This window comes from Tympanuchus pallidicinctus, unplaced genomic scaffold (genome assembly GCF_026119805.1).
Source record: "Tympanuchus pallidicinctus isolate F22 unplaced genomic scaffold, pur_lepc_1.0 scaffold15, whole genome shotgun sequence".
Lineage (NCBI taxonomy): Eukaryota > Metazoa > Chordata > Aves > Galliformes > Phasianidae > Tympanuchus > Tympanuchus pallidicinctus.
The window spans coordinates 23,157,185-23,178,254 of NW_026294669.1; the positions used below are offsets into that span (position 1 = coordinate 23,157,185).

A 21,070-nucleotide genomic window follows, 5' to 3' on the forward strand; every position below is an offset into this window, starting at 1 on the left:
TCCTCTGAAAACAAAACAATGCAGTTATCTAATATTCCTTCTGTTTAGAGGTGCTGTGTCTCTAAATTCTGATTCAGAGAACTGCAAGAAAGATATATCACACTTCTGGTGCTGCAAATGTGTTTAATGAAACAACTTCTCAGTCACTCCTGTGTCTGAGCCTATGCACAGGAAGCCTTGCGGTTGCTAAGGGTTTCACGAATCACAATTCATTTTGTGATTATTTTAAGCACTATGAGTGGTACACACTGATCTGTAATTATGATTCAGTCATTGGAAAATAAATATTGAATCTGCTGGTAATTCAGCCAACATTTTTATATAGTAAAACTTCATTCCCATATTGAAGAATTAAAATAGAAATTCTGCAGCTATATAGCACACACTTTCTTAATGAAAAAAACCTACATTTTTATGATGATAGTCATCTTGGCTGTTTAAATATTGATCGTATTTACGCAAGATGAAGTGGTTTACTTCAGGCAGGCATTTTACATCAGGCTTCAATTCATTTTAACTTACTCTATATGTTTTCATAGTATTGAAACTGTAATGCTGTGTAAATATTGCCATTTGGGTCTCATTTAGTATCAAGGTCAAGTGTGCTTAAAGGATTAATCAAAATTTAGTCAAAATTCCCAAGTTTTCTTTAGCATCTAGCTGAAATTTCTCAAAGCCAAAGAGTCTTACATGATTTTCACCTGAAATCACAAACCGGTCCAAACTCTGTAAAAGCATTTTTTAATTTTTGCCTAACTCACTCTCAGCAAACCTGATTAAACGTTGCAAGTGCCTGGAATGCTTCAGTAATGCTAAATGTCTCCTGTTCACAGCTCTGTAACCTTTCACTATAATCGTAATCACCACCAGCTGCCCTGGAGAGAAGCCCCAGAGGAGGAGGCTTATCTGGGATCCTGTTGTGTGTTCTTCCTTGCTGTGTGTGTGTGTCTGTCTTGTCTCTGTCTCTCTCCCTGGCACTGCCCATCATTCCCCAAAAGTAACTTTCACCATTAAAGACTATGTGAATCTGCCCTGGCTGCATTTGTACATTCCATAGATGAAGAATATAACCTATTTCAGAGAAGCTTTAAGCATCTTTCAAACACTTCTCTCTCACTTTCACCAATGAATCATCATTAATGTTAATTCAGTTCCCTTCTTCAACAGCTTTCCAGATTGAAGCTTAATGAAAATATCTTAAAATAACCTAATATGTACACACATTTAAGTGTTTTCTGTCTTCTGTTAGATCCAAGTAGTATCCAACAAGTTTCTTCCTACTCTAAATTCTATGAGTTTATTTATGAGCTCAGCTTCCACTTCCATTATCTCATATTTCCATTTCACATTCAATCCATGAAATCAAAGACAAATATGCATGTTCTATAGGATTTGTAAACTGCAAATTATCCTTTGGATGGCTTTTGATAAATCTTTATATTTGAGTGAAGATTGGCATTTGATCTATAAGGTTCCCCTGAATTGTATATACGCTAGATAGAGTGCTAGCTAAAGCTGCTTAATCTTGAAATTGCCAAACACATGAACAGTCTGCACGCCTGAAAGTCTTCATCATAATCTAGCTAAATTCATTATCAAGAACAAGCTGGGAAATCAAATGTAAACTCATCACCTGCCAAAAATCATGCTTGAAAATGATGGAAGGCTTTCAGCAAGTCTTACTTGTTGAAGTTAATGTGATAATCTCACAGAAGCACATATCCTTTATTCCCTGTAGACATTTTAAAAGCTTTATTTTTGCTGCAAACAGCAGCTTTAAGCACAATGACCAAAGAAGCTGCTAAAAGACAGAAGTTAAGCCTCCAAATCTTCCTAAGCACTTCACTGCATTCTTTTTAATAATAATTTCATGGCAGGAGAAAGATATTTCCAAATAGATTATCTCACAGAGATGTCCCTCCCATGACATTTGTGTGTAGGCTCTACATTCCAGCATAGAATTTGTATCCAAAACCTCTGGACCACTGGAAATTCTCAAAGTAGTGCAGACCTGGTAGAGATCACTGACTGTGCCTCAAAGGAACTCAGTTATCCTTGACTCACAGCAGCTCTTCATGACCACTGCATCTCATGTACTTGGAAGACAGATGATGACCTATTTCTGACCCATGGATGGTCAGTCATAGGACAGAATGCATCTGCTGTTTTTACAGTTCTTGCTAGAAAGTATTTCTCCATTTCCTATCTGCTACAAAGTACTGCTAGAACCTGTAACTTGCTTTAGTTACTCTCAAAACTCATAGACAAAATAGATTAGTCATTAGATGGGACATAAGGAAGAAGTTTTTGCAATAAGGGTGGTGAGGCACAGCACAGGATACCCGGGGTGCCCAGAGATGTGGTGGATGCCCAGTCCTTGGACACATTCAAGATCAGGCTGGATGGTGCTCTGGGCACCTGACTGAGATGTAGATGACTCTGTTCACTGTAGGGACTGCCGGAGTACATGACCTTCACGCATCCCTTCCAACTCAAATGGTTCTGTGATTCTGTCATTCTATGAAATAGTATCTCTTCATGCAGTGTTATCATCTTATCAAATGCCACACAAAATTATAAAGGTTTGATCTCTCATTACTTTCTTTTATTCTGTCTTCTCAATCACCCTGAAGCCATTAGCACAGAGGGGATGGTGCCACCATGCTGAACCAACATGCTGAAAATTTCTTTCATTGCTGAGGTTCAGAAAAACTAGGCTGAGGACTGTTGATGCTCATCCTCAAAAAAAAGCATGAAAAGAGGTAGAGAGTCCATCCAGAAACATTATGAACACAAGCTGTCATGTAAAAAGTCAGTTGATGTTCTTCCATTTAAGACCACGTTGACTAGAATCTGTAACCTTGTACTGAAAATATTTGCTAGATTACTACTAAGAAAATACATAGCTGTGCCTGTAAAGGCTTCTAAAAGCATTCTTGGCCAATATCTCTAATTGTTAAAGGCAGAAGATTATTGTTTCATTTAGGAGTCCCATATAATGAAACTGAGGAAGTACCAGAATACAGAGGTTATACTTCCAATATATAAAGTAATAATGTCTTCCAGACAGGATGACAGTTGATTTCTTTTGAATTCTGTTTATAAAGTATATCAGGAGGAACAAAGCACAGATCTCTATTTATTGGAAAATAAAATATTTGTATTTTTTACTCTTCAGAATTCATTTAAAACTTTAACGGACTATTGAATAAAGTTTCAAATCATGTAAGAGTCACTCTAATTTGCCTAAAATGTTGAAGAAAAAATACCAGCTCTTTAATACAAATGTCTTTTTACTGAATAATTAACAGCTTCAACACATCTATTTCCAATAAAAAGATTTTTTTCATTCAAAAGACAAAGCAAGACATAAAATGCCCTAGCACAACAGCTATAGTAATTACAGTACAATCTTGCTGTAAAATCATTACCATCTCAGTAATTCTGAAGAAAGGATAAAGTACATGTAATGCATATAACAATGTAAAAAATATGAATAAGGGTTTTATTTAGAATTGCAATGCTGTAATTAAAATGAAGAAAAGAAAAATTGTAGGAGATGATAGAATCCAGCACTCTATGTAAAGTGTAAAATTGACTTCTGTAATTTGGAATTGTTAAGAATAAATGTTCTGTTGAAGAATTGCCAAATCAAAGTACTTCAAAGTAGATCTTGGTAATGAGAAGTAGAACATTAGAAAAGCTTAAACACACTTGAGAACTGTATAAACGTTTAAAAGAGAAAAGAATCAAGCAGACAAAGCGTCCTTTATATTCTTTGAGGGGGATGAAACATGATATGACCATTCCTACGCATGTGAGCTTCATCTAGGTTTTGTCTACTTGAGAAAATAAATTTGAATTAAGGTCAGGTGTGAAACTGAAATTTAGTATCTATCCTTGAAATGCTTCACCTTGAGTACTTCAGAATGATAGAGCTAAACATAAACACGTCCCTGGAACTCGTCAAGAAGAATATTTCCCAAAAGGTTATTTTTGAGCAATATCACTTTCAACCCATTATCCAGCATATGGGCTATATTCATACTGTCTTTAGTTCAGCAAACAGTTGTGACAAGAATTGTGGCAAGCCAAATAAAAAATAGTTTGTAGTGAATGCCTTGCCTAGAGCAGCCATTTTTTCTCAGCTTGGGAAGTTCCTGATGCCTCCATATACAAGGCCCAGGCTTTGTAGATCCAGTAAGGTAAAAGTGGATTAAAGCTGGTGCTGAGGCTTCAGATGCTAGTGTTCCTTTGCCTTAATTCATGTTACTCATAGCAGCCTCCCCTATTCCTTCTGCTCTCACCTGATCATATTTAATAAAAACAGACTAATACACTGTGAGAAATTGTGCAGACTGTAGCAAACTGCAGCATAGCGCTTATATACAGGACATCAAAATGGCAGAGGCCACTATCCTTGTCATAGAATTGCCTAGATTTTTCTCTACTGCATCTAAGAAATTTTCAAAAGTAGCTTTTAATAACATAAAGTTCTGTTCTTAATTTCTGTGCACTTCTAGGATTCCGAAATCAAAACCTGATTTTTTCAGAGTGATAATAGTACAACATCCCTAACTATACCTCTCCAGGGAAGTGAGACTTGAAGGCGACAACTCCCTTATGGTCATGAGAACCTCTAAGTGCTCCATTTTTCAGTCCTACTAAATGAATCACCATCCTTCAGTCTCTGTGCAAAGCCATGACATTCCTTCCAAGAACCTGGTTACGATTAAATTTTGAAACTGAAAACCAATTAAGTTCTTGAGTCTATGAAGTAAGTGTTTATCTACGTACTTACTAGGGATTTAGAAAAAGCCTATGTGTATAAGAAAAAGCAAACATGACTTGAAATAAAAATGGACAGTAAAACAGTTTGCTAGAAAAATTTATAAAATCTAATTACATACTGTGATTTGTCTGACATTCCTAAACAATACATTGCAGTGGTTTCCATTGTATTTCAGATCCTCCTATCTTTATATTGGAATGATCATTTTTTAAATTATTCACTTTAATCTAAAATAAGACTACTCAAAGAAGTAAGCCTCTGTTCTGCTCTAAAAAAGCAAGTCAGCTATTATACTCTTGTAACCAGTCCCAGGCCTTGATCATGAGATAGTGTTCACCTGAGTGACAACCAGAAGTACTATAGTAGAAGTACTACAGCAAAGCATGAAGGAGTTACATTTTGTAAATTGATGGAAATAACAAAGTGCCTGGTTCTGTAGTCTGCTATCACTATATTACTTTCTCCTCCAGATATCTACATCATTCTTGTTCAGGCTGGAGAAAAGCAAATCTCTGGAGCAAATCTCACTGAGGCCTTTCAGTGATGTGATTGTATACAACACAGGACATTCTTGAATGAACAGTGTTCAAAAGAAAAAAAAAAAAAGAGCAATACTAAAGACCAATTCATTTTTGCTGTATGTGGTTCTACAAATGTGAACTGGTCAAGAAAACCATGAAAAAAAAGAGCTAAATTTTAACTCAACTAGTGTTTACAGCCTACCTGACTGTGATGAAAAGTGTACGTAACATTTTACTGCTAGTTGTACAGGTTGGAACTAATCTCATTAAAATGGAAATTCACTGCAGAAAAAAGGGTTACCCTTTTATGGGGAGGCAACCATAGGTCATCAAAGAACAGTAACTGCATATGTGCCTAGACACTTTAATACAGTGGTCAGTTCCTTAATTGTCTATCTGCTATGCAATGTTCAGTAACACCTGATTTGACTGTACTCAAGTGTGCACTGCAAGTCCAAATTTTCTGTGGCTTTGGGATTTTTATAATGCTGTATTTTGTATTTATTTTGGACTACATATTTTATTTTAAGAAATAGTAAGATTATGACTTAAGTGATTTGTGAGTTGACCCACGGATTCAGGGATGCAATTTGGAAAAAAGAATGAGAGGTTTCCGTGTTAGCATTGGCCACGTTTTCATTTTCTGCAATGATAATCACCAAAAGATAGAGAAAGAGATTTAAAAAAAACCACATCTGTTTCCATTGTATACCTCAAAAATTATGGAAAAGCAAAAAGATCTCAAAACACCCAACTGGAAGGTGGATATCTATATATATGCTCCAGTTTGTTAACACCTGCATTGACAACTGCACTCTCCTTAAGGCTGGTGGATAAAAATCACGTAATAAAGAGACCTAAGCCTAGTTCTTAAACATTTAAGGCAAAAGGATCTGCTTCCTTTTTAGGAAACCTGTGCTGAAATACCTGATAGATTAATTGAGAGCATGCAGAAAAGCCAGATTAAAGCCCTTCTCTGTCATAGACTGGCAAGAAATATGAACGAAATGTGAAGAAGCCAGAGTGTAGACAATGACATTCAATATAGTAACTGAAGTAGCAAAAATGCGTATTTTTATGAAGAAATTTGCCCTACCCACAATAACATGAAGTAAGAGTGCCAGAACAAATAACAAAGTGGTCCGTGATATAACTTTTGGAAGAATAGAGAATTATTCTCCTATTAATCCTCTCTTTTTATTATGTTTTAAATTTGCTGTCTGACAAATGTGCTTCTAACCTGCATAGATCAACATATATTTTAAAATACTGCCAGTATTCTGCAGTTGGATACACGGTAATGTATTTTATATGAAAAAGAAATGAAACTAAAATTAATATAATAATTTCCCTGCAGTAGATCCTGGATCAGGTATTAAAGAAAAGCATTTGTATTACTGTGAGTCAGATTGAATGTGAAGTTAATCCATGGAGTAATTTAAAGTATATTTTTCCCTAAAAGATTTCTATTCTAGTTTTCAAAATGCACTGGTATGTAAGTACTTGTTTTAGCTTTTCATTTACTATGATTACTATTTTGAGGCCATGCCAGCTGCATTTTGTTCAAATTTTAATCCAAAATAGTTAATCTCAGACTCTATGATTGAATACCGAAGTTCAGACAGGAACAACATTAAATGAACAAACACAGAAGAATGGAATAAGATATTCCTATGGTACAAAGTAATCAACCTTTTCAAAACTTACCTCACCAAATAACAACTCCAGAACAATCATTAATGAGAAGAAGATACAAACTATTTTCTGATAATAGAATTGGAGAGGTTTACTCATCCAGAGCTATTTAGCTAGATTCTGATATACTTTAAAAAAAAAAAAAAAAAAAGTTTGGCACCTCAACCACAAACATGATTACAGAAATGACATAAAAATGTACTAAACTTTCACGACCTCTTTAATGCTCTCTAGCTGTCTGACATAGATCTCAATTATTTTTGCAGTAAGAGGAATTAATTAATTCCTCTCAGAGGAAGAATATTTCTACATGCAGATATATATCTGAATATAAATCAAAGTGAGCCCCAAAATCTGACAACACTAAACATAACAATGGGAATATTTTTTCTTTGAGGAGGATTTGAGAGTGCTACCCCTATGGCTTACCATCTGTGGTTTCAACCATTCTGTCACTTTTAGGATGAAAATGCAGTTCTTTTTCATCACACGTTAACCTCACAACTCTAGCTGCACTATGCACTTGACCTTTTTCTTTCAGAAGCCCCTAAAAGCTGCTGAGTAAAGCCATTCAGATTCATTTGAAACATCAATACTCTCATTGATTTAGCCCCAAAATGCATAAAAATGAGCACAAAGATTACAGCAATAAGGTTTATTTTCCCCTGCTTTTCCATTACTCTTTCCACTCAATTCATTTGCAGCGCTCTCCAGAAACATTTCAGTCTTATGAAATGTTACACATAATATTGGATTGAAGTAGTAAACCTGTAGTACATCTTCTTTTCTTTCCAGACCTAGCTCACAAAGAATTTGAAAATGAATCCTGTGGAAAGCCCCAGCAGGAGCAGAGCTGTGCTGGTGCCCTGCAGAGCCAAAGCAGCAGCCAGCTGAGTGAAGTAACTTTGGTGTCAGCAGGTGGGACTGGGTAGCTCTCCCACATAGGGCAGAAGGATTCACCATACCAGTACTTCCCAAACAGCACAAGTACCAAACTGTCTCATGCTGTATCCACCAACACATCCAGATTATTGCAACTCACTGACAACAGTCATTCACTTAGTCTCAGCTGCTCTCCCTGCATACTAGGATCCAATTTGCTCAGGATGGTTTCTGATACAGCCTCTTTAGAGCTGCAAATTATAAAACGCATACGGCAGAATGATCTTTAACTGGCTTGAAATATTCCAAGAGGAAAAAAAAATAATTACTTGATTTTCAAAACCTTTTATGAACACTATTTAACTTCACCAAATTTCCACCAGACGTGGGCTTAGAAATTATGCCTTAAATGATGAAATTTTGATGTATTTTAAACAATCCAAAACGTCCTTTCTTTGACAGTGCTGGAATAAATACTACCTTAAGCATCACTAATTTTTTCAGTTGCATCCCTTATAATGCTGTAAATTTAATACATCTTAGTCCTAGGTCTGCTTTGGAAATTATAATTTTTTTTCCTGCAGAATTGCTCCAATATTTTCTTGTGATGAATAATGCAGTTTTTGAGCTGCCTTTGAGTCTTGTCAGCACTTCCCAATCCCACATTTGTAAAACTGTGGAACTTTTCCAAAACATATTGTCTCATAAATCTTCTTTAACCAGAAAAATCTTGAAACCGTATTTTGCAGACCTACATCAGTGAATGAACATGGAAACTTTTCTTTTACAAATAGGATTATAGGAGCCCCATAAAACTCAGTTAAGAGGTTTTTCAGACCTTGCAGAGATTTTAAAAGAAACTAAGATAAATACATAATGAAAATCCTATTCACAATGTCTACAGAAACTCTCTTCAGAGGACCTGTCATTGCATTTAACTATCTGCTCATAATTATTAAAAAGATAAACACTGTTATAAGATGGATTCATTTTAATGCCTTGCCTCTCCTAGTGAAAATATATCCCTGCAGCTTCTCTGCTGTTGGATCAGACAGCATAATTGTGTGATCTACCAGATCATTTATCAATGTCCTCCTACAGAAACTGGCTGTTTTTATGTAGCTGCTAGATTTAGCAGTCATTCTGAAAATTAAAAGGAGAATGTTTTACTTTGTGGCAAGCACAGCAAGTCAACAAGTTACAGTGGTTCTCCTAAGGTTGCATATTCTATTCTAAATTCAGATCTGACAATCTCAATATTTAGCTTTTATACTTAATGCCATGGCACTTCACACATAGTAAACACAAGAACTTTCATATGATTCAGAAATAACTAGTTTTTTGTGAAAAAGTTGTTTTTGTTATTTATCAAGTAGACCATAAGTATGGATCTTTTTCTCTAGCAAAATGTCACTGAAAATGATACAGTCTAAGAAGTGCTTTTGGTTTAGAATAATTAGCATTTCCATATGAAAAGCAAGCCTGTATTTTGTCAAAAACTTCTTATCAGTAAAATACCGAGCAGTGGAAGCATTTTGCAGTCACTCTGCATTTTTCTGCACGTTCAACTGGTACAGGACAGAACAGCTTTATGTCCTCAGCAGTTCACTCTCATGCACCAGCCTCTGGGCCATCTGATAAGGACTGTTCTGCTCCTCTAAATCAGTACGCACATTAGGACCTTTGCTTAGCTGACGTAAGTATTTATCGGCCAATTCCAGACCGTCTGTTTTATCAGGGGAACTCTCAGCAGTCCAACAACAAACAGCCTGGTTTCAGTTCCCAGTCTTCATGATTTTATGTTCCATTTTGCTCATGACCGTTCAGGCTAGGACAGCAGGATGGGGTAGAAGCCACGATTTCCCACTATGAAAATGAGCATCTTAATTTACAATTCCATACTTCTTTCATGTGCGCACAGAAGGAAATTGACTGCATTTTTTTTCCAGAAAGGAGCAGGTGGCAAAGTGGAGGCTAAAAATTCATGAGGGAAATAAATGAAACTATTAAGTTCCCACCCATGTTCATTTTAACTAAATTAAATTTTCTCCTATAACCAATAATAAATTATTAACAGCATGATTGTAAGTGGCTGTGGAAGTGTTGTCAGCTCCAGCAAAATGTGCCAAATTCTTCATTTTAGACTAAGACCACTTCATATTCACGCACAAATATACATTTGTGACTATATTAGCTAAGCTAATTTCCAGTAGAACAAAGCAAAAACATCCATTTCCATCAATGGAATCAAGACTGAATCTCATGATCCAGTTGAATCAGTGGAGCCAGGCAGACTGGACATGTAACTGTCACCCTCTAGAAGAGCAGGAAATGCATCTTGTGGAAAAGTATCTGATCGAATTTTTTGCTCACCCCAAAAGATTTGGGTTTCCACATGCTAAACTTTTTGCCAGAACAGCAATAGTTAGAAAGTTTTGATCATGTACCACTAATGTATGTCTAGTTGACAAATTTTCATGATAGGCATATGGGATGGATTAAAAAAAGATAAAGGTTCTGGAAAACTGAAGTGCATCTTATCTACTATGCAGAAAAGTTCTAAATTTCCTAAAGGCACAATGTAGATTTTTCTTCTTGTTCTGTTCAGTCACTTTTGACAGAATGATAGGAAATTTTAGCTTCAGTTCTTTGTCTCTAGAGAGACACACATGAACTGAAAATATCTACAAATGCCAAAAAGAAGCAATCTATTAAACTGCTTGAAGAACCATAACTGGTGTAACACCAAAAGATTCACCGAACTTTCACCTGCTTATCAATACATATAACTGTCCATCAATGCCAGCTGGAGAGAGATGTCATGGAGTTGAAAATGTGCAGGACCTGTTCAGGCAAAAAAAAACCAAAAAAAAACCTGCTGCCATGGTAAATGTATATTTTTCTTTGCATCTCTTTTCTTAGAGATGTATTTCCACATACCACAGTAAAGGAAACATTTCCAAGAAACTGCATATACCTGATGTGCTGGAAGAACTGGCTTCCTCCCATGACCCAACAAACAGTGCCAAAAGCAGCTCTGCTTCCTGTAGCTTTTGCTAGCTATGTCAAAGGAAAGGAGCCAATGTTTGGAGTAAGTCATGCTGTCCTCAGGTTTGAGGTTTGGCACAAGTTTCAGCTCTATTATCATGTTAAAAAATTCAATTATTAAGAATATAGTTTAATTAAAATCTTGAAAGTATTAATAAAATGTATAATCAATATAAAATATGGTAAAGACAAAAGAGCAGCATTCATAATAAAAGTACAACATAATACAAATGCCACTAATACCCATTTCAAACAAAAAATAAAAATGATTTATAAGAGAGAAGTCCCTGCTGTACTGATTTTGCTCTAAGACCTCAGCCTTTAGAACTGTGCAGCTACTTCAGCGAGCAACATTTATGCACTTGAAAGGAATCCTGATGGGAATGCTTTATGCCTGTTGTTCTCTGAAACAGAAGGAAATGGAATATAGGCAAATAATTATGGAGAGGATTAAAAACCAGCTACATGTGCACAGAATACACAAGAAGAACCTTTCCATTTCCATCAGCCAAAAAACATATCAACCTCTAAAAAGCCAGTGCATATAAATAATGTAGCTGCTTAGGTCATCTGCAAAGCTTTCTATACAGCAAAGAATTGAATTATGGCTTCCTGTTCCGTTATTTGTTGTCTTTGGTCAGTACCCAGGTGCATGGAAAAGTTTTCAAAGTAATGTTTATCACTGAAAAAGAAAATTCTTGAGAGCTACAAACTAACTAGCTTCTTTAGCAGGAAGAAGAGGATTTACTTAATGTTATTCTGGCACACAAAACATAAATCTGGTTTCAGAAAGAGCTGCTATACAGTCCAGGCTTTTGTTTCCTTCACAAATTTCACACTGTCAGAAGTGACAGAAGATTTTACAAGCCCTAGAGTGCAAAGCCTTCTGCATAAATATACATGTTCATTTTTAGTTATTAGCTCTGCAAGCTGTGTGGCTTTGCTCATATGATATTGTGAACAAGACAAATTTTGAATGCTCCGTCATTTATCAAAGTTCCCTTCAAGAACAGCTGCTGCATAGCCACTCTGGAGAGCTATGCATTTTACCCACAACAGTCAGAAATTAGGTGGATAAGCAGCTCCTTTAGCATCGAGAGGGAGACGGTGTAATTAAAGGCTTTCAAAAGTTGGCCTCAAAACAAAACAAAACACCCAGGATCCTAATTTTTGATCAGTCATCTTATACATTAAATATATATTATGCCCAGAAACAGGAGGCTTAAACCCGTTACCAAATGCAGACATCTAGTGCCATTTGAGAAGCCCTAGAGTATCTCACCTGGTCCCCAGCTGCTGCTCCAGAAGAGCGCAGGTGTCCTGCAGGTCCTGTGTCATATCTGCCAGCCCTGGGTGGTATCCCAGGCACCTGTTGGTGCCTCGGATGGCACTAGATGCCTGTGTCTGAGCGACTGATTCCCGCCTAGGCTGTCATTTCTTTACAGGTTAAGCAGATAGATGCTTCTTCAGACAGAAGATGTTCAGTTCAGAAATTACTGAAATCTACTTGAAGATAAACGGGAGAGGGGTTACATTTCTTCAGAGACAGAGAGTGTGTGGGATGGTGCTACTGCAGTATGACATAAAAAGCTGATCTCGTACATGTGTTGTGAGCAGAACAGAAAAAAAGAGAAAGCCAGAGAGACGGAGACAGGAAAAGCACATATATACTGCAGTTCTCTGAGATGTAGAAGCACAAGTGCCCTCTGTTTTGCATGATTTTTCATCTCTTGCAAGTGATTCTAACCTGGGTTAACCACGTAGGCCCTATTTGTTACCATGTCCAGGTTTTAACTCACTTCTCAGGCAAGCAGGACTCCCTTCTGACATACAAAGGAAAGTAATACATATCGTTACACCAAAATCTTTCTATACCACCAACGCCGTATTAAAGGAGTATTGATTATAACTGCCTCCACACTTCAGTTGGGTTCCCATTTATCTTATAGCCAATACACTAACTGCCCATTTTGATAAAACATTTGGCAAATCATCTCTTCTGAGACAAGCTATGCTCTGCCGTCCACGCTCGGGCTCTATGCTCATAATCCATTTCATTTGTTACTAGGTCTGCCTACTCAGTTACCCAGGGAACACACAAGTGCTCCAGCGCAAGCAGCTCCCTCCTCCCCCCAACTGTTTCCCAGCACTAATCTCCCTGCAGCCCCCCCCCACCCCTCTGAGCTGAGGACACACACTGCTCTTCCCTGGGAAGAGACTGGCTGCGATTTTTTTTTCCCCTCACAGCCAGTTCTGTGAGATCAAACCTGGCCCGAGGAACACGGCTCGCAAGCTGCTTCAGCAGCGACACGCTGCAATGCAGGCCTCCACCTGGGCACTGCACATTTGACCTCCGAATCCCTTTCAGATAGTTTTGCGTGAGGATGAGGAAGGAACTAAAGGATGAAAATGCTTAAAAGCACTGTTTATCTTACATACACTTCTGAAAATTACAGCTTCTTGAAGAATAGCTCATAGTTTTAATATATATACATAGTTTACCATATTCAGCCATTTTCTAGGCTTGTATATGATTGTATATAAGATAAACTTTAATTCAGAAAACAAGAATATTTTTTGAGGTTTTAAAAATGTGTGAAGTTACACACATGTTTACATAAAGTAATGGTCAGAGAAGAGGAATCAGTGGCTGACAGCAAGGAATTGAATGCCTAACAAAACAGACACTTACTGGTTCTGGCTGGATTTACTGAGTCTGCATCTTATGCATTCTCCCTCTCACTAGGACTGCGGAGAGTTAATGAGTTTAGCTGACAAGAGTTAAATCTCTTAGCTCTCACGATCTTCAATCTTTCATCTATACAAAATTATCAAATATAATTTATGCAGAATACCATAAGCCAATAAGGGGAACTTATTAAACCAATAAAGTGCCTCTTTCCCGGGCTCTTTCTGTCTGTAGAATTTACAGATAGCTCAACAGTCTCAGATTTGCCATGATCACAGTACACATACCATCCCTAAAACGGTGATAAATACTACTTGTGATTTGTTTTGTTTTACGAGATTCTGGAAATGGTAAGTTTATGAATACAGTTGTACAAGTGTGAAAGGATTCATGGTCACTGCACCCGCTAATCTTTTACATAAACTATTAGTATCTTTTTCTTTTTTAAAAGAAAGCATTTGTCAATGCAATGCCATTTCATCCGTTACAAACTAGAAAATGAACGTGTTTGGGCTGAGTACAACTCCTGTGCAATGCATGCAAGTAATTAATTCAGGATCTTTATGTGTTCAAATTTAGACATCATTTGTTTCTCCAGATTCACATTAAAGAAAATGGCAGTTCTATTCTTTTTCACTATTCACTTAACACTGCACAAAACAGGAGGCAACCATCTTATGCTGTTGCAGAAGCTCCCGGCTGCTTGCAGTTCTTTGACTTTGGTTCTGGCCTATGGCACTACTGTTGCTGTATATAAGTTTTCTACTAAAAAGTCTTAAATTACTTTATATTACTTACAAAAGTAATATAAATAAACACGTCCTTCTGTCTCCCTACACAAACCAACCTGCAAAAATCAGACTGCTCATTTTACTTCTCATGGAGCCATCAAAGCGTATGAAGGAAAATACTGGCCTGGCAACAGCTCAGACAGTTATATCAGTTCTTGTTAGAGGCCACTGGCCCTCACACACTGCTTTTCCACTTAAAGACATCAGGAAAGCACCAGCCTCGGGCATAGCATTTGGAGCAGCTGCTCAGTAGAGACCCTAGCACTGGTGTCCTAAGGATTGATGAATTAAGAATTAAGCTTAGTCTGTGCTTCTGAGAAGACTTGAATTAGCTCAGCTCAGCTGCAATTCTAAAATTGTAGTATTTACTGTTTTCCAAAGGAAAGAAGTACTATTTGTTGAATCTGAAGGCCTTGTTTGTGAACAATGGAAAATACTACTAAACTGTACTTTTCAAACAGTGCCAGCTATTTTGCTACAGAATTGCACAGCATACCATATCACGTCACTAGAGACCAAAATAAAACCTTCCCAGAAACCCAAGTGCCCTATAATACTAATTTTAAGATATTCCAAAGTTATTCCAAGCAACTGTTTTATCTAAATTTGGCTATAATTTCCTATAGTCAAATTGATTTTGAGCAAGGCAGTGTGTTTTGTATAAACATAGGAAACGACACAGAACAATGTTTTCTCTCTGTGCACCGTATGAACTGTATCTCACAGAATGTCAGATGAAATGAAGGGCAGAACTGAAGGTTAGGAGGGAAACCTTCACTTGTGCTTCTCCCTTAGCACCAATTACATAAAACAATTACATAAAGGCTGCTTATTATATTTACTTTTACATTATTTTTGGTAAGAGGTGCCTTTATTCATTTACTGTGATAAGTCTGCTGGGTTGTCTAGAGTGCAGCTGAACTCAGCATACTTGGGTACAGGTCAGCTGCAAATGCCTGGAAGTGCTGATGTCTTAAAGTCCCAACAGAGGAATCCCCTTCAAGGTCAGGGACTATCATGCCCTGAACATTCACCAGCCAAAAGAGTTTCATAAGCCGGTAAAAATGATGGTGAGAGCAAGAGGAAAAAAAAACTACTACGTATATCTCGTAGTAACCAAGCAAGGACACCCTGTGCAAGAAATCCTGCAACTTTTGACCTTTCCAGCAAGGACAGCTTGTGTATAAAAACTAAATCTGATTGACTCAACAATTTTCAAATAAAAAGTCATAAGCACGCTTTCAGCTTTGTTTTACCTTTCAAAAGCATTTATGGTGAAGTGGAATGCAGTGAATAAACAAATACATTTGTTTTGATAAAAATATAGTGGTTTTAAGTTAGCACTTAGCACTTGAAGAATAGTCTAAAATTTTATGGAGAATGTCAAATTTGATTTTTTAATTTTCCAAAAGCAAAAATAGTTTCTGGTGTAAAATATAACCTTCTAAAAAAGCAAAACAAAACAAAACAAAACCCAAACAAACAAAAGCACCATCACCACATGTTCACACAGAAAACATATGTGAGAAAAAACATTTTGGAGAAATCTCTCATAAAAATAGAAATCTATCAATCATTAAATGGTTTGAAAGAAATACTTTCAGAAGAAATCTACAGTCAATTTCTCACATGAGTTCTTTGAAAAGTATGATTAAATAGAAGGCCATAAAGAATCAACAATGAAGTATCTGATCTTCATTTATAGCCTGCATATTATTCTGCTCTGCCATCACCCAAAACAACCTTAGCAAATGGTTCTCTGTTGTCAAAAAAATCTGAACAGCTGCTTCAGTTGAACCCACCCCAATTAAAAGTTTTACTAAAAATTTTGCAGAGTCCTACCAATTATGGTTAATTCATGCTTAGAGAGGTTTTGCTAACATCTCAAAATGTCATCTTCACATACTTGTGTTCTATATTCAGTCTTGAACAGAAGAAAGTAATCCATATGAATGTAGCAAAGAGTTGCTCTTCACATTCTGTAATAAATACATGTTTAAAAGTTTCTATGTTGCATAATCTAAGCTTTCCTAATCTGTTTTCCTTTTTATGATTGGAAATTTCCCAAAAATGATTCTATTAAAAGAGTTTGAATCCCAAAGCATCTTGTTTGGAAACTAAACAAGCAAATAGCTGTATGGATTTCTATCCATACATTTCTGTCATTATAATAAATCAATTAAGTACTTGGTTAACTTAATTTTTCTGTTTATCAACACTGTGTATTTGCATAATTTGTATTTTGGCTGTGTTAAAACGTTAAGATATAAAGTGGAAAAGACACTGTGAGGTTTAATTTGGTGGAATAGATTAAATTTTCATAGCACCTTCTGTCCAAGGATAGTGTGGCAGTCTATAAACAAGTTGAAAGTTACACACCAAATTTTTATCTCTGTTCTACAAATAGGGGTACTGAGGAACATGAGAAGCTAGGTGCCAGGGGTCATGGGAAATAACACACTTATAATAACTCTCTTGGCTCACAGGCTAATTCTTTGCCACTTCGTGTGTTTCTCCTGTATGCTATGCTACCCAAAACTGCAGATATATGAAGATATTTCCTAGTTTTTAAGTTACTCTTCTGTCATAATCAGAAGAGTTCTCTCTGTTCTCTGGACTTATTACTCCAGCTTAAAAAAAAAAAAAAAAAAAAAAAAAAAAAAAGTTCTAGAAGAATTGACTGTGCCAGATGTATTTCATTTTCTTGGATATGAGTGATTGCATTCAGAGTAGTCACAACCTTTCAGATAGAGCTGCAAGTTTATATAACCCTGCAAACTTTTAGCTGCCCTGATATAAGTCTCTGAAATACACAGAAATATAGTGCAAAACCTAATGAACTTCTACTACCTGTGCCTCAGAGGACTGTCCTTCCTTTTCTCATCATAGCTGTTCCTTCTCACAGTCCTCTACAAGATGGCTGATTTAAATCTTCATGATTCTGAAATTTTCAGAAAATGTAAGGTTGAGCAGAAATGGAAGGATAGATCTTCTATGGAAAAAAAGATTTTTTCCTACTTATTTTACCATAAGACATCAGCACTAAGCTAGTATGATACCAATTTGCTGTCACTGTAGCTGTTGCACCCAAGTGATATCACCATCAAGACTCATATGAAGCTTCAAAACAGAATGGTGGTTATAAAGCCTAATTCTGCTTGGTTTTATATTTGACTATTAGAGATCTGGGCAGAGTTTCTGACATTAATATAATTGTAAGGTCACATCAATTACACACTCTTCCTCTATACTGAAAAGCATGTTTTGCAACAGACATTAACAAGTTAATTTCCTGCTAACTCAGCAATGTGCAGATGAGTGCTTTTTGTACCTTTTTGTCTGCTACAGAGTCTTTACCAATGATTCTCAGTTCTCTTTAAAGTGTGTTGGATTGAGAATTACAGGCTGGAAAGGACTTCATTATGTCCAATGTCCTTCTAAAAGCACATTTAGCCATAATATCAGACCATTTTCTATTCATAGGCTAAAGGAAACTTATCAGAACATACTGTAACTGTTGCAGTACAATGGATCCATAATACCTGTACTTAAATAACTTACTTGCTGAAGAGATTACAAAAGTAATGATGAAAAAAAAATTGATTGTTCCATGCAAAGTAATTTGAAAGCTATGAAATACCATAATCCTATCAGAAACTCTGATGTACAAGCATTCAGTATTTTTACAGTACTGAAAAACAAAATAGGTAAGCCTATCTGTTATAAATCCATAAAGTCAGTCTTTCACTACATGAAAATTACCCTTATTTTCTATCCTAATTTTTAAATTAAAGACGAATCACAGAATTGTAGGGGTTGGAAGGGACCTCCAGAGATCATCGAGTCCAACCCCCCTGCCAAAGCAGGGTCCCTACACCAGGTAATGATGATCCTAGAGTGCCAGAAGCCATAACAGTCTGACAAAAAGTAGCAATTTTCAGTTGCAGTTGAATATGAATTCAAAATGCTTATGAGATAACACTTCAGTTGTTAACAAATTTATGGAGCTAGAGATAATTCCACAATATTGTTAAATTCAAATCACACTCATAAGAGATGTAGTTATTTGAATATATTTGCACATACAGGTCTAGAATGGAGACCATCTTTGTTTTGAAGTGATGTTTAGCTGTGTAACTCAGCGCAGATCTTTGATACCAGTGTTTTTTTTTCACTAGAAAAAATAAGCAATGATAACAAGATATTTTTTCCATCTATGAATTATTTTATAATCGATATACTCAAAATGTAATAATACTTTACGTTTCATTTTTCTTCAAGGTAGATAAGGATAATAATCTCATTTTGTTCAAAGTTTTGCACAGGATGAGGTAAATATTTCAGTATCATTAAACGATAGATAACCTATTTTTCTTTAACTTCCTTTTCTAAATTTCTATTACATAATGATTGAATTGCCATCACCAGTTCTACTGCTGCTTAGTAAATAGTAATACTAGAGCAGAGTTACTGCCTTTTATTCATCAAGTACTTAAGGAGGTTACCATATTTTGGGTTACTTTCTAGACGTTCTGGAATGTCAATGCCAACATTTACTTTCATAACATAAGAGGTTATGCAGAAATAAAATTGCTTTGAAAGCCACTGGGACAGAGTCCATGTGATATAACAAAACTTCTAGGAAAGGAAGACCCACTTGCTGTTTAAGAGGACAAACAGTTCTACATCAGCAAATGAATGGATGGTGTTTCCCATGTACAATATTTACAGCACTTGTACTTATTTATTACTAACCAAATGCATCCTCAAAACATACCTTTTAATATATTTACTTTGATTTTAGTGTTTACATGCCAACAGTAGGAATTCCGGTCAACGATACCAATGAAGAAACTAATTACTTAGCTACACTTTCTTTTGAAATGTCTCTATGTTTTTTACAATCAAATCTTTTCCCCATCTGTAAATAAAGTCCACGGAATTAAATTGAAATATGTATCAGATTTCACACAATCTTGAAAAGTCTTTGTACCTAAGATGTGGTATTCCTCACATCATTTAAGAATTCCTATGACCACTGCTTGTCTGAAGTCCTCTTCTGCTGTGCACATGGAGGAAACTCCACCCACTGGTGAAGGTCCATTAATGCTATCAGTGGAAGAAATAGCTTTTCAAAACTCAGAAGTCATCATGTGCCTTAGGAGGAACAGCTGAAACACGTACAAGCAGATCTTGCTGGCCTTATTTCCTCTCATTCAGAATGCACAGATGTTAAACACGTTTTATGACTACTATGTCAGAAGTCTGTATTGCTTCATAGAGAAGTTCTAATGGTTGACTGCCAAATGTACAACTTGAATTCATAACTGTTTTTTCTGATGTACAAATCAAATCAATTATCAGCAAACAAAAGACAGAATTTGTCCTTCAATCAGCAGAGTACCTAAGCATGTATGTAACTCTAAAGTCATGACCAGCCTTCTGAAGTCAACAGACTGCTTTTGTGCTTAAACTTCATGTATTTGAGTGTTAGAGCAGGTATCACCTGAGCTTACCTATTCTGATCACATGAATTTTTAGAGGTGCTTTTGGTCAAGATCATCAACTCTTTTCCAATTCACTTTCCTCTGCAATTTTCAAGCAGAGATAAAAAATGGATTTCTGGGTTATTTTCCGGAGATCCCCGGTAGATAGAGCAAAGAACTGCAGGACCTATAGATTACAGACTACAAAGCACATGGCTGCAACAGATACACAAGCCTGGTGTCACACTGTGAGATCTTTGCAGAAGATCTTTTTCACTTTCCACAACATTTTATGTTTCACTACATCTCCAAATAAAATTACAGTAACTTGACATATCAAGGGCTTAATTTTGACAACTACTCAGTAAAAAACAAAAACAACGGTAATTGTGACTTACATCCCCTTCTGAACATTGAGATCTCATGTTCCAACTATAGGGCATTAGAATAGATTATTCTGAATTTGATCAGGGGAACTACATGCAGATTATGAACTATTTAAAATTCTTCCAGTCTTTTCCACAGAGTTTCATAAGATTTGTTTCAAAAACTTCAATGTTTAAATCATTGATTTATGCATCATGGTACAATGGAATTTGCTTAATTGTTACGTTTTTAAAAAAATCTTTTTATAACTACAAAAGAAATAATGAGGATTTCTCAACAAAATGCCCTGCAATCTTCCAGAAAGCGATCTAATTCATTTCTCCCAGCTGTTGGTGGTATGGTAGTAGAGCTTGAACCTTCCCATCAATATTCCACTACATTTTGTTGCCATGAGACAGATGGCAGAGGGGCAGTCAGACAAAACACCATCTGATTCAAAAGCATGTATGGAACAAAGGTGTGCCACTGAAATCCTCCACATGGAGAAAAAACTTAGGGATACCTAACAGTGGATGGGCGCACAGTGAGGTGGTGGGTGGTGCATTTCAGCAGTAGCAAGTGATGTGAAAGACAAGCCATCTTCTGAACAGCCATGCACTATTGCCACACCACAAAAAGGGTGTCAATCAGTTTATCCATGTGAATAGGCTAACAGTGATGATTATGTTGAAAACTAGTGCTTTCTTGTTGAGAAATGGCTCTGAAGTAGTGTTACTGTGCTCTTTGCATCTGTTATAGTTTCCATGGAAATAAGTAGGAGGCATTGGTTCAGGAGTGAC

At 36.3% G+C, this 21,070-nt stretch overlaps 1 protein-coding gene across 10 annotated transcripts in view; it reads right to left on the reverse strand.

The window, feature by feature from the left end:
* The window catches only part of PDE1A (phosphodiesterase 1A), a 197,445-nt gene that overhangs the window by 57,829 nt on the left and 118,546 nt on the right, over window positions 1–21,070 (reverse strand). Inside the window, exon 1 of one of the 10 annotated variants that reach the window (XM_052676058.1) lies at window positions 12,221–12,467. The exons of the other annotated variants lie outside the window; for them this stretch is intronic. Coding sequence (XP_052532018.1) covers window positions 12,221–12,276 — 56 coding nt within the window. The 5' untranslated portion in view covers window positions 12,277–12,467. Of the gene's footprint in view, window positions 1–12,220; window positions 12,468–21,070 lie in introns of those variants that run through there. 10 annotated transcript variants of the gene reach the window in all.